The 12,632-nt window shown below is 43.1% G+C and overlaps 1 protein-coding gene and 1 long non-coding RNA gene across 5 annotated transcripts in view; one reads left to right on the forward strand and one right to left on the reverse strand.

Moving 5' to 3' along the window:
• Window positions 1-390: 390 nt before the first annotated feature.
• On the reverse strand, window positions 391-8,960 carry LOC125319388. The gene is made up of 5 exons (XR_007200702.1): window positions 8,826-8,960; window positions 8,089-8,205; window positions 5,839-6,006; window positions 2,139-2,224; window positions 391-616 (listed from the first exon to the last, which is right to left on the reverse strand). It is a non-coding gene; the product is annotated as an uncharacterized LOC125319388 (long non-coding RNA).
• A 145-nt stretch (window positions 8,961-9,105) lies between these two features.
• ST8SIA4 (ST8 alpha-N-acetyl-neuraminide alpha-2,8-sialyltransferase 4) overlaps window positions 9,106-12,632 on the forward strand; it is an 87,259-nt gene continuing 83,732 nt past the window's right edge. For all 4 annotated transcript variants that reach the window (XM_048291261.1, XM_048291259.1, XM_048291260.1 and 1 more), the window contains exon 1: window positions 9,106-9,642. In XM_048291261.1, coding sequence (XP_048147218.1) covers window positions 9,530-9,642 — 113 coding nt within the window. In that variant the 5' untranslated portion in view covers window positions 9,106-9,529. The remainder of the gene's footprint in view (window positions 9,643-12,632) is intronic.

Consider the following 12,632-nt stretch of genomic DNA (forward strand, 5'->3'; position numbering starts at 1 on the left):
ATCCTTTCCTTCAATTTCCAGAAAAGTAACCATGAAGTTGTGTCCAAGCTTCAGAGAGAAATCATCTCGCATGTTCCCAAGGAGTGTGTAAGAGACTTCTGCCTCTGTGATAAACTGTAGTACTTCTATAGTGTAAAAACAGGCCTTTTGGTCACCTATGGTTTTTTTAATCTCTTCCCACGTCTGTTAAGCTGGCAGACTTTTGGTGCCAGGAGATGATACCCACTGGGCCTTGCCCACCTGGGTTATGTCTCCTATCTGCAACAGCCACCTGTGGTGGGGAGAGGAGGGATATGCCCTGTCACAAACATATCTTAACTACAACTAACCACACTGTTATGCAGGGGTTTGGGATTGCGTGGAAACCTAAGCTCACCCCGCTGTGATTCCAGGCCTTTCAGCCCCAGAAGCTTGCCTAAATCATAAAACGACAAAATCAATCCGGACATTTTATGCCATGGTAAAAGAGTTTGCAAGAACAGAGATGACCTACCTAAGTCTGATCTCACTTCTTAGCTCAGGAGGGCCATTGAGAATACCACAGAACCAATACAGGGTGTCGTGGTTAAACTCCAGCCAGCAGCCCAGCCCCTCACTCACTATCCTACCAGTAGAACTGGGGAGAGAACTGGAAGGGTAAAACCCTGAGAACTCAGCAGTTGAGATGAAGACAGTTTAATAAGGAAAGTGAAAACCACACACACAAGCAAACAAAACAAAGAATTAATTCACTGCTTCCCATGGACAGGTAGATGTTCAGCCATCTCCAGGAGAACAGGGCCCCATAATGCATAAAGGTGACTTGGGAAGACAAACATCAAAGACCATCCCTACAAATATCCCCTCACATCCCCCTTTCCCCCTTCTTCATCCCACTTTTTATACTGAGCATGAAGTCACATAGTATGGAATATCCCTTTGGTCAGTTGGGGTCACCTGTCCTGCCTGTGTCTCCTCCCATCTTCCCGCACACCTACAACTTCCTTGTCAGCATCAAAAACAGAAAAGGCCTTTATTATGCAATAACAAAAACATGTCTATATTATCAATCCTGTATTCAGCACAAAAGCAAAACCTATCTGCTTATTAGACACCATGATGAAAATTCTAATAGTCAAATCCAGCACACAGGAAAAACAGTTTCAGATCTTCCTGATGTTGAACAGAGTGAGGAGTTCTACAGGATTCACTGATCTGAGGCCACCTAAAACCAGAACAGACTCAGTGCAGCTGAGTTAAACATAATCCAAAACACAACCCTTAACCCTAACCCTAACCTGTAACCCCTAGGCCCTAACACCTAACCCTACCACCCTAACCATAACCCTAAACTGCAATGACCATAACCCTAACTCTAGGCACCCTAACTCTAACTCCAAACACAACCCTGATCTCTCACCCCAAACCTAAACCCTAACCTTAACACCTAAGAAGAAACATTTTGGAAAAATTTCACTGCAGGCATGACCAAACACAGACAAATTAGGATTAACATAACGATTACATATAACTATGATCTTTCTTCTCCTCTCCTTCAGCAATATGTCCAGATCAACTAATATCATAAGGAGGTGTACAGAGTCTGTTGAAAGTCTCAGAAATACCCCATAACTCATAAGGAATGTCTCAGTGGGGCTGGACAGTAGTGCAGGTTTTCTTGATTCATTCCCTAAGTCTTACCTGGAAATATTTTAAACCATTTTTGCTAGTTTCACAGTCTGAAGGAAAAGCTCCCCTGTTGCCCTAATGAAGAGAGGAGTTGGGGGTTTGATGTAACCAGAAAGCCGATTGCTTTCTGGAGTTGTAAATGTTTATCCAGTTAGGTTTTAGATGTGTTTGCAATTTACAAGTTAAACTGCAAGCATGGAAATATGGCCAGAAATTTACTTAACTTTCCTTCATTTGACCTAAAAGAAGTATCTAAGTAAAAAGCAGTTTCCAGGCTAAGGCATGTTTTATGTTCTAGAAAGAGAAATTCTTCATTCAAACTCCAAAACAGAATTGTATCTGATCAATGAAGTGAATTTAAAGCTTGAAGGCAGGCTCAGGCACACACACAGGCTCAAGTAAGGGAGACAAGGGGCATGTTCTTGCAGGAAGGACAGATCAAAACAAAAAGCAGACACAGCATTTCTTACCTTGTTTAATCAGTAGGCATGAATTAGTTATACTTCTCCATTTGTACTAGTTTGAAAGCAAACCAGTGGGATATTCCAAGTCAGAACTGCAATTTAATAGGAAAATTTAAATAAAGGCAATAGTACAGAAACACTGGCTTAAACTGACAGTCAGAATACAACTTGATATCCCGTTGGTCAGGATGGTGGTAGCAGTCCAGTTAAATAGTGGCTGCTGTCCTGTTGGAGTGACGGATGTGGTTCTGTCGAAGCAGTGATCATGTAGTAAAGTCTGGTCCTTCTCTGGAGGTCCAGTTGTGGTTATGGAGCTCTTGCCCTCTAGGAATCCAGTGGTAGGTGCTGCCTGTGGTGTTCCAAGCCTCAGATTATATACAGGTAGGAATGTTTGGTTCCTCCTCCTGAGCAGAGCATCTCACAATTGGATGATGTAATTCTCTGAGTCATGCAGTGAGACTTGATGGCCCATTAGAAGAGATAGCTCCCGGAGGGAGTTACCAGGGCTGACTCATGGAGATGATAAAGAACACTACCCCACTTGTTTTAAAAGCTTATGAAGATGGTAATAGAATACATACTTTTGGTTACATCTTACATTGTAACCTAAGTAAGTAGGTTTTAAGAACCTTTTAAGTAGGTTCTTGTACCCTTTCTGGACTCTGAACTTTCCCTCTCATTTCTTTTATTGGACCAGATACAGCTGTTGCTCTCTCTCCTGGTTGCCAACCCCTTAATCCTTTCATCCTCACCCTTCTTCTATATCTACTTCTTCTTCTATCCTTCTCTTCTGTTAGTTTCCCAGTGTTCTTCAACCCTTATCTCTGCTCCCTAATTTTTCTCTTAATCCCAGTTACAAAAAATACAGCTTGTCTCAAGCCTCACTCAAATACAATATGGGAAGTACTGTAGCTCATCCTTATCAAATTTCACATGTATAGTCCCTATGCATGTGATAGACATTTTGATTAAAAGTAGTGAGGTTTTAGCCTTCCTGAAAAGCATACTAGCCAAGAGCCATCTTGAATTAGCATAGAACTAGCATTTTTATAACCAGTGTTTGTGGAATTTTTGCAATATCTATGTCACAAAAGTCTGGAGAACATCATGACAACTGACAATATCTTCTTTCAGAGTGGTCCCTATCTGCATGATCACTCTGCTTGAAATATAAACATGGTTAATATTTTCCTACAATATAAAAGTGTGCATTGATCAGGGAAGTATGCAATGCAAAAAAACACAGCAGTGTATGCCCCTAAATTAAAAATCCTTTCTTGCTGTTGCACTGCAACTTTATCTGGGGACCTCTGCACTGGCTAAATACACTACTGCACAAAAGAATGTAAAACAGAGAGTACGGCTTCATTGGGATTTAGTTCTCATACTTCCTAAGGAACTGTGTTGGGTTGACCCTGAGTTGATGGACAGTCTTTAAGACCAATTACGCTTCTCACAATTTACATATTTAAACCGCACGGAAAGGCGGGACTTCCCCTTTTGGTCGGAGCTCGCCTGCTGGAAGGTGGGGGGGCTCCGAGCCTCCCGGCCCCGCTGGGCCGGGCCGGGGCCACTGCCCCTTTCCCCCTTTCCCAACGCTGCGGCACGGACCCTGGGTCACTGAGGGGGACTGTCCCAGAGCCGCAGGCAGCTAAAACCAGCCATGGACTGCTCACAGCTAAACCCATCCAGCGCGGCTTCTGGGGACAGGCGGGTCCTTCTCCTCTCCATGCGGAGCCGGCGGAGCCAGCGGGAGCCGGCAGAGCCTCCTGTCTGCAGCCAGCACACTCCGTGCTGAACTGAAGAGGACACCACGCAGCCAGCAGCACAGAGGGAGCGAGGCTTTCCCCACCGTAAAGCCCGAACAAGAACACTCTTCAACATGGCGGCTTCAGAGTCAGAGAGAAAGAGAAGTGAGTCACGTGGGACGGAGCTGGAAATGGCGGCGGGAGAAAAGAGGGCGGTGCCGCGATTCTGGCGCGCAGCTTAAAAGAAACCTTCTTGCATGCCGTGGTAAGAAACTGTAATACCACAAACTGTTTGTCTCTTTAATCCATTTGAAGAACATGGGGGGGGTGGAGAATCAACGTGTGCCTATGAAGTTTGTGAAGAGTGCCTATGCCAGGCTATATAGAAGCAGTGAGAGGCTGTTAGAGACTTGTGGCGAAGAAAAGCCTCTGTGTGCAGGCCAAAATAACTTATCCTTAAAAAGATGAATAACCCCATGTGATGGCCCGTGTTCTGTAGTGTGAAAGAACTGTGAAATTCTTCATGGGAGAGATGTTCTACACACAGCAGACTGTTTGTTTCCGGGCGGGTCTGCTATTGGTGGCAGTTTGGGAACCACGTGCAACTGGAGGAAAACCCTTTTTTCCTTAAGCATAAGAGAGAGACTTTTCAAGAACTACAACACTGACTAACATCCCATGTTCTGTTATCCCTTGTGTGAGGTGGATAAAAGGAGAGAAGTGCTGGAAAGGGGGGGGGGAGAGGGGGAATTTACTTTAATTTTGTTTTGTTGTTTTCTCTTTACTTTTAATTCTGTTAGTAATAAAGCTCTTTCATTGTACTGCAACTGTTTAAGGTTTGTGGCCTGCTTTGCTTTTCTCCTAATTCTTATCTCACAGAAGGAAAATAAGTAAATAATGAATATTTTGAATCAAAACCACTACATTTAATTGGTGTTTCCGCCCGGTTTCAAACTCAACCCGCTACAGGAACTGCTGCAGAATTTCTTCCAGAGAAAAATACACGCTCTTCCTATAACACACATAAAAGAAATGGCTGAGAAATTGGGTTAAGTTTATTTTAACTGTCTCCTCACTATTGATCCTGTGGTTGTTCTGCAAGGCGATTATAAACACTAAGTCATCACTGTATTCTAGTCACAAAAGTGAAAAGGGAGGTGAATGGGAATATGGATTCTGACCTGATTTTTGTGCCTCTGAACATCAAGAGAAATTTAATATCCACCAACCCTAACCCTGAGTCCTATATGGAATAACTATGCAAAAATGTAGCTTGGTGCATTATCTTTTATTCTGCTGCCTTTGGAAAAGCTGTTGCATTATAAATCTGAAGTATTTGAAGTGCTGCTATTTGCAATGCCAGTAATGCTAAAAATGTAATACTGGACTTCTACTACAACAGGAAGAGATAGTATTTCAAGACGTGCACATTTTGATGAAAGTATGTATAGATCATGATAATAAGAAGCATAGATAATAGTCAAATTTAGTCTGTAAGAGCAATTCTGTAAAGTTTTAGTGTTCTGTGCACATTAATCCTAAGAAATTATGGGGGTATCTGGCGTCTTTGTTTGAACCATCAATGAAAATACTGAAGGATATTGAAGTCTGAAATTATAACAGATTGAAGTAGCAGTAGTACTTAAAAATTTCACAAAGCATCATTCATTGTTTTAGTTGGGTTTTTTTACAAAAAAGTTGAACAGTTAATACTATTAAACACATTCCATAGGATTAAATCAGTTAATGTTGTTAAGCAAATGCAAGAATGCCACATCAGCCTTGCCTGCTCTTGAAACAAAAGGATGTACAAACACATGACCTTTCCACAATGTTGACTATTTTTTGTTAAAAGTTACTATACAGAAATCAGAAAGCCATAGTCACTGTAACCTGATCAGATTGACATTAAAATGATACATTAAAAAAAATATTTAGAGGGTAGCTGACAAGTTTACCTCATTCATCCTTCCACCTTGAGTTAAAAATCCAGAGATTTCTGTAACGTGGTCCTAAAGACAACTAGCGATTGAAATGCTACATCTTCCCCAGGAAATCTCTTCCAGTGTTTCTCTGTCCTCAGTGATAAAACAGGCTGAATTAATTCAGAAGGTATTTCTGGGCACCTACATAAAACATGAAATACTCTTAATGAAAAAAGGACTTTATATGATAATATGCATTAACAAACATAAATGTTTCAAGTTTCTAGCCACTTTCTTCAGCATGAAATGCAGTCCTTCAAGAACTCTTTGCCATAGAAACTAATTAGCACTCTGAAATCTGAAATGCTTAAATGCGTGATTATTTGTATTATTCACATTTTCACTCCTCTAGTAGTCTTCATAAAAGAAATTTTACTGTCATCACCAGATGCCATGAAATAGGATTTACTGAATATGTTTCTGGGTTCATAGAGATAAACCATTCTTCTAATTCATGTAAAATAAACCACACTATTTGATATAAATGCAATTCATTATTTAAATATCATTAGGATGTATGAGAAAGAGGAAATAATTTCAAGGCATAATTTAGACAGTTTGTTCGAGTTATGAAGTGCTGTTGATGACACATTAAAGAAAGATAATTAAAGGAATTAGTGAAATACTAGATATGAATATTTAAACTCTCTATACAGTAAACTCATTTTCTGTAATAATACATTATATCATTGTAAATGAAATGTAACACCTGGCTGAATTATATTATATATGTGCTATACATCTATATACTATTTGTGTCTGCCTGTTATAGAAGTATAGAGCTAGAGAATAAAACGATACCAGGAAGGAAACCCAAGGAACAGCAGAGGAGCTAAGAGAGGGGTCCTCCTCATTGTAGTCAGAGCTGTAAGCCTATTTCTGAATGACAGCTCAGGAGTGATTTGGAAGAGGAATGGAACTTGCTCTGAATCCACTTTACAGCAACTTCTGTGACTCTGGGACCGACCCTGTTATATAGATAACATCAGAACTTTGAATGGCATGAGCAGAAGGTGAAGACGGTGAATCACTGCAGGAGATGAGCTGGTCCATATCTCAAGATGCCACAGTCTTTTTCTGACCCAGAAGTGTGTTTTCACGGTAGTAGAATGACAGGCATGGGAACAGCCAAAATTGTCAGGAAAATGCCACAGCTTGTTATGCACATTGTGCTTTTGTTGAGAAGTGGTTTTCTCCATATTTTACTCAAGTATAAATTGACAGTTTTACATTCTAGCAATGAGAAAAAACCTTTAGAGTCTTGATGGTTAGGAGCTTCAACTTTTTTGGTCAGTTTCAGTCAGACTGGTTGCAACCAGACTGAGCAGGGAGAGAAAAGTGCATTGCTAGGCACAGCATAAACATCACTGTCAGTTCTCAAGTGTCTTAGATGCAGGCAGGGATTTCTTTTGTGGGGTGAGGATTGGTTCTTATGAAGCAGCAGGGGAGCTGGGTTCCTTCTTCAGGGAGGAAGGGGTGCAGCAGAAGGTGGAGGAGAAGAAGAAAGTGGAGGCACACTGTTTTCTGAACATACATGCGGCCCGGCATGAAACCAAGGAGCTGCTGTGGCTAACTGTATAGTAAGCTGCCTTTGGTATTTGTGTGTGGAACCAAGTAATACCACCTCTGAAGATGGGTGAATTCAGGATCCTCTATATACATTTTCAACACCTATTTTCAGTGATTTCATCTAACTACAGAAATAATCTAATATACAAAAATTATATAAGTATATTTAAAAAAATCATCGCAGATGTTCAACAGGCTTAACAACACTGACAGAATCCTGACTCTTAGTCTGAACATGTGATGTAGTTTTCACAAAGTATTAAGTAAGGTTTTGCATTGAATCAATTTTTTTTTCTAGAAAAGAATGTCAGGAATTATACAACGTGAAATTTGAACTTCACTCACACAAATAGAATGGGTTTTTCTCCTTTTGCTGCTGATGCCTTTCAAAGATCACTTTCTGAGACTAAGTTATCAGAGCCACAGCAGAGAAGAGTACAGAAAATGCAGCTTGATCTGGCTTGTGTGGAAGGAAATTTCAGTTTCCATTCCATTCCACTGAGACTGAATTAAAACTTTCTTACTACACACAACTGATTTTTCTAACATAACACCTATTAGCAGCCCAAAGATTTTCAACAACTTTTCTAGCCTTTCTTCACTCCTAATGCCTGCAAGGGAGTACTCTCCGGGGAAGGAAAAATCTGTACTTACTTCCAAATTTCCTTGCATCCTCCTGTCTGTTATGGATCAGTTCTGTACACAAGATACCAGACCAAACAGACCCAGGGAAGGTTCTGTCATCATGTGAGCTCTTGCTTTTAACTTAAGCTAGGAAAGAAAAGTCACACTAGATTTGTCACAAACTCTTCCTGGGTCCCCGTGGGAGAAGAGTGGTACTGGTCTTGCCTGTTCCATAAGAGCAAACTTCAGGGCTGTGGGCAGATCCCTGTCACACAGAGTAAGTGTATTTCCAGGGCAGCTCACTCACTTTGAAAAAGGCAAAACAATACTGAGAAATGCGGATATAGCTAATAATTTATTTTTCGTGTTGCATTATCAGTGTCAAAAGGTTTGTTTCGTTTAGTTTCGTTTCGGGTTTCGTGGTTTGTCTTTTTTTTTTTTTTTTTTTTTTTTTTTTTTTTTTTTTTCCCCCCGCATGTCAGAGAAACCGTCCCAGCAGAAGTTAGGAAAATAACGACCGTGTTGAGACCGTGTGGATGAAACAAGACCCTGGGGAGCAGGGCATGGGCGGTGGATTTGGCCAGACTCCGCGGCTCCCGGCGGGTGTGTGCGGGGGCCACGCCGCTTCCCTTCTGCATTTCCGCCCTCTCCTGCGCGTTTTGGGGCACGGAGACCAGGAAAAACCTGCAGTGCCTTGTTCAATCCACAATCATCCATAGCGGGAGAGAGGGAAAAAAAAAAAAATTCCAATGAACAAAACCCCTCACCCTTCTCTGAAAAGGAAGCGTGTTCTTTGCAGCGGCACAGCGTTGACGATCCCTCCCTTTAACTTTCAGACGCCCAGCTGACGACACGGGCAAAATGTGACCCAGGCGAGGAAGGCACGCCTTCTCCAAACACAGCGGAGCTACCAGCAAGCCTCCCCCACCTCCTCTCGCCCCGCCGGCACCGCCCGCGCCCGCCGTCCCCCTCCCCACGCCGAGGCCCCGCCCGATCCGCCCGCATTGGCCGCGCTCCGCCCGTCCCCGCCCCGCCCCGCCCCGGCGAGGGCGGCAGTGGCCGCGCCTCCGGCCGAGCGGCGCCGCAGCGGATCAGGACGTGGAGCGGGGCCACGGAGCGTTCCTCGGCTAACGGGCAGCAGCGCCACGGACACGTCTCTCCGGTCGAAGCGAGCGAGTTACTGCCTGCGAGCCCAGCTGTCTGGCAGGGCAAAAGAGAGAAACTAACCGCCAAAGAACCCCCAGCCTCTGCTCGTGCCCGGTTTTTTTCGGTGTTTTTTTTGTTGTTATTTTTTTGTTGTTGTTTTTTTACGTTTTATTTTATCTTCTGTAATTATTTCGGGAAAAAAAAAACAACAACAAAAAAATACATCGCCGTGTTTTTAGCAATTCGTGCCGCGTGTGCAGTTGCTTCCTGCACACCCCTGACAAACAAAGGGAAAGGGGGAGGGGGCCCGCGTTTCGCAGAAGACATGCGTTCCGTCAGGAAGAGGTGGACTGTGTGCACCGTAAGTCTCCTCCTCATCTTCTATAAGACGAAGGAAATAGCGCGGAACGAGGAGCACCAGGAGGCACCTCTCACCGGGTAATTGCGGGGCGCCGCGCCGGGAGGGCGGTCCGAGGGGGCAGCGGGGCCGTGTCCCTGCCCGAGGCCCACCTCCGCGTCCCCGCCTGCGTCGTCAGGTGCCCCGGTGCCGCTCGGGCTGTGACCCTCAGCCTGCGGTGCCAGCGCAGCTCGGCGCTCTCGCTGGCGGGCGCTGCGGAGGGCGCGGATGCCGCTGCGGGACGGGTGGAAAGCGGGACTTGCTGTCGGGGCTCGCTGTCCGGGCTCGGCAGCCGCAGGCAGGGTGCCGAGTGCACGGGAAAGGGCGGGAGCTGTGCAGCTGCTGAGGTTGCCTCTCACCCCCAGAAACGGGGGGCTCCTGGGAAGTTTCACCTGTCCGCGGCTGCCCCGAAGGCAGGGGCGGCCGGAGGTGGCGGCGGCAGCAGCCACGGGAGCGCGTTGTGCCTTTCTCAGGCAAGCGTGCCGGGATGCAGGTGAACGCCTGCTTCCGTCTTTGAAGTTTGCCTGGGAGCTGTGCTTAACTTGGCTGTTCCTCAAGGATTCTTGCTCTGAGAGAGTGTGGTCATCCCCTTTAGCTTTCGAGCTTCCTCCACTGGAAACTCTGGTCCCTCGCTGAGACCGTCTGTTACATACTTTCTCTTTGCTGCTTGTCATTAACTCAAAAAGAGAGGCGAAGAGTCCCTTGCCATTTTTCTGTTTGCACCTCAGCTTTCTCGTTATGTACGAGAATTCCTGCATTCCTCATTTTTCTCCCAACTTGCAGGTATTCTCTGGAGATACTGGGTTTTCAGCCAAGCTGGTTTTTCCAAGGAGGTGTATAAGATTTTGTTTTCACTGGAGCAATGCATCAATTTGTTGGTCGTTTAATGAAATCAGCAAAAGCTAAGCAGGGGCTCACACTTTCTGTTTGCTTGTGCATATCGACTGTGGGGAGATTTTTGTCCCCTTGCCTTAATTTAAGGAGGAGGCATAAGGGGGTTGTAAGTATCCGTACAGGCCTAGAGGAAGCTGAGGCAATTACAGCCTACTTGGCCCCGGAGTTAAAGACAGAAAGTGCATCCCTCTTTCCCAGTCGTGGTGCGGTAGGGGGACGCAGGCAACTGGGCACGGTTGGGCAGCTGTGGCCCCGGCACGTGCCGAAGCAGGAGCTGGCCTCACCTCTGTGTGTGCGATGTTTGCTTCCCTTGTTATTCAAGATTTTCACAACTTGCTGGTATCTCTTCCTCTTGTTCAGCCTGGGTGTAACCCAGTTTCTACCACAAAGCTATCTGTATTCTTAGGCGATGTACAGAAGTTTAGAATTTTTGGGTTACAGCTGTGTGAAAACACAGGTGCAAATGAATGTGTGAGGGAGAATTGCCTTTAATACCCATGTTTCTTAGTATGTGCTCCTTCCTCTCAGACTAGTGGGAACTGATGAAATTATTCAGAGATTACTTTATATAAGTTTGCAAAGAAAAAACTGCCTTCAACTTACTGCACGTTTTTTGACACAAGTTAACGCTTACTAAAATGAAGTGTTATTTTAATATTCAATGAAAGAAAATAAGTGTACTTAGTTATAAATATGTATGTTCCTAACAAACATATTTAAATGTTTTAAAATATAGCTGTGATATACTTCTCACAAGTCATTTTGTGATATCTGTTTCTTTATCAGTGAGACTTCTTGTACAGTATGGTACTACTTTCGCTGTTGAAATATTTTTTCTTGTCACAGCCTGTCATCCCATTTATTACTGTGTGAAGCAGAAAAAAATACCCTAAAAATGTATTGCTCACTACTGCTGCCCCTGTTGATGTTACACATGCCTTTCTCTTGAATTAGGAGTTCAAGACGGGTTATTTTTGACTGGCCATGTGGGCAAGTAAAGTTAGTTTTCCATGGGATGATTTACTTTCAGAAGTTATGGATGTGCAAGGTGGTCCATTTTATGGTTATTAGTGCACTAGAGGTAAATCCTAGACAATACAAAATGCACTGACTATATTCCAAATTACATTACAAACTTTAAACCAGCTGTGTGCTCTCATAGAAAAGTGTGCTAGGACAATTACTGTGAAGCATGCCCTGCTTCAAATAGACAGTAATGTCCCTTTAAAGGTCAAACAAGTAATGAAACATGCATTTTATGGGCAGCGTAGTATTTCTTAAGCAGTGTCATCTTCTACTGACGTGGAATATGCCTGAAAGCAGTTACTTTATTTAATGAACTATTTTCATCAGAAGAGAGTCTTAATATGTTGGTCTGATTGGTCACCAAGGCAAGGTAATCCAAAGTGAAGGCTGACATTGTCAGCTGTAAGTTGCTGTCACAGTATGGCAGCTCTTTCATTTACATCAGAGAGGATTTGCAGTGATTCTAGAAGATACAAAGTAATCCAAATTTCTTTCAGTTATTTACACAATGAAGAATTACCTGGAAAAAGTTTTTGATTTTTATGTATTAGTTTATTTAATATTGCTTTAACTGAAAATTAAAACAATCCAGTAAAAGGGAGAGGAGGATGTAAGTGAGCACATCTGTGTTCATAGTAGTAACTTTAACAAAAAGTGCCTAGGACCTTCTTTCATAGAAACGTAATTTAACATTGTTTCAATGTACAATCTGTGTAACTCACTGCAGTTGTAAATTGTGAACATGGAAGTCAACCACATTTCAAATGCTATGGTTTAAGTGTTGGCAATGCATTTTGTTGCTAAGTTTTGTCACTTGTTTCACTGTCAAGTGTTTACTAAATAATATTTAACCCAGAATAAACTAGAGACGTCTTTGAAGTATCTTTAAACTGAGAACTTTACCTGGACGTAGTTTGGTAATTTTCCTTTAGATGCATGCACTCAATTCATCTAGAAAATACATGCAGTAATATATGTGTAATCAATATTATTACAACCATTTTGGAAAAGTTTTAGGTAATAAAAAAATTCAATGTAGCAAAAAGTATCAGTTGGATTCTGGCTATTGAATTTAGGGACTTCTGCAGCATCCTCCCATGCTTTCAAGTCA

Source organism: Corvus hawaiiensis, chromosome Z (assembly GCF_020740725.1).
Source record: "Corvus hawaiiensis isolate bCorHaw1 chromosome Z, bCorHaw1.pri.cur, whole genome shotgun sequence".
Lineage (NCBI taxonomy): Eukaryota > Metazoa > Chordata > Aves > Passeriformes > Corvidae > Corvus > Corvus hawaiiensis.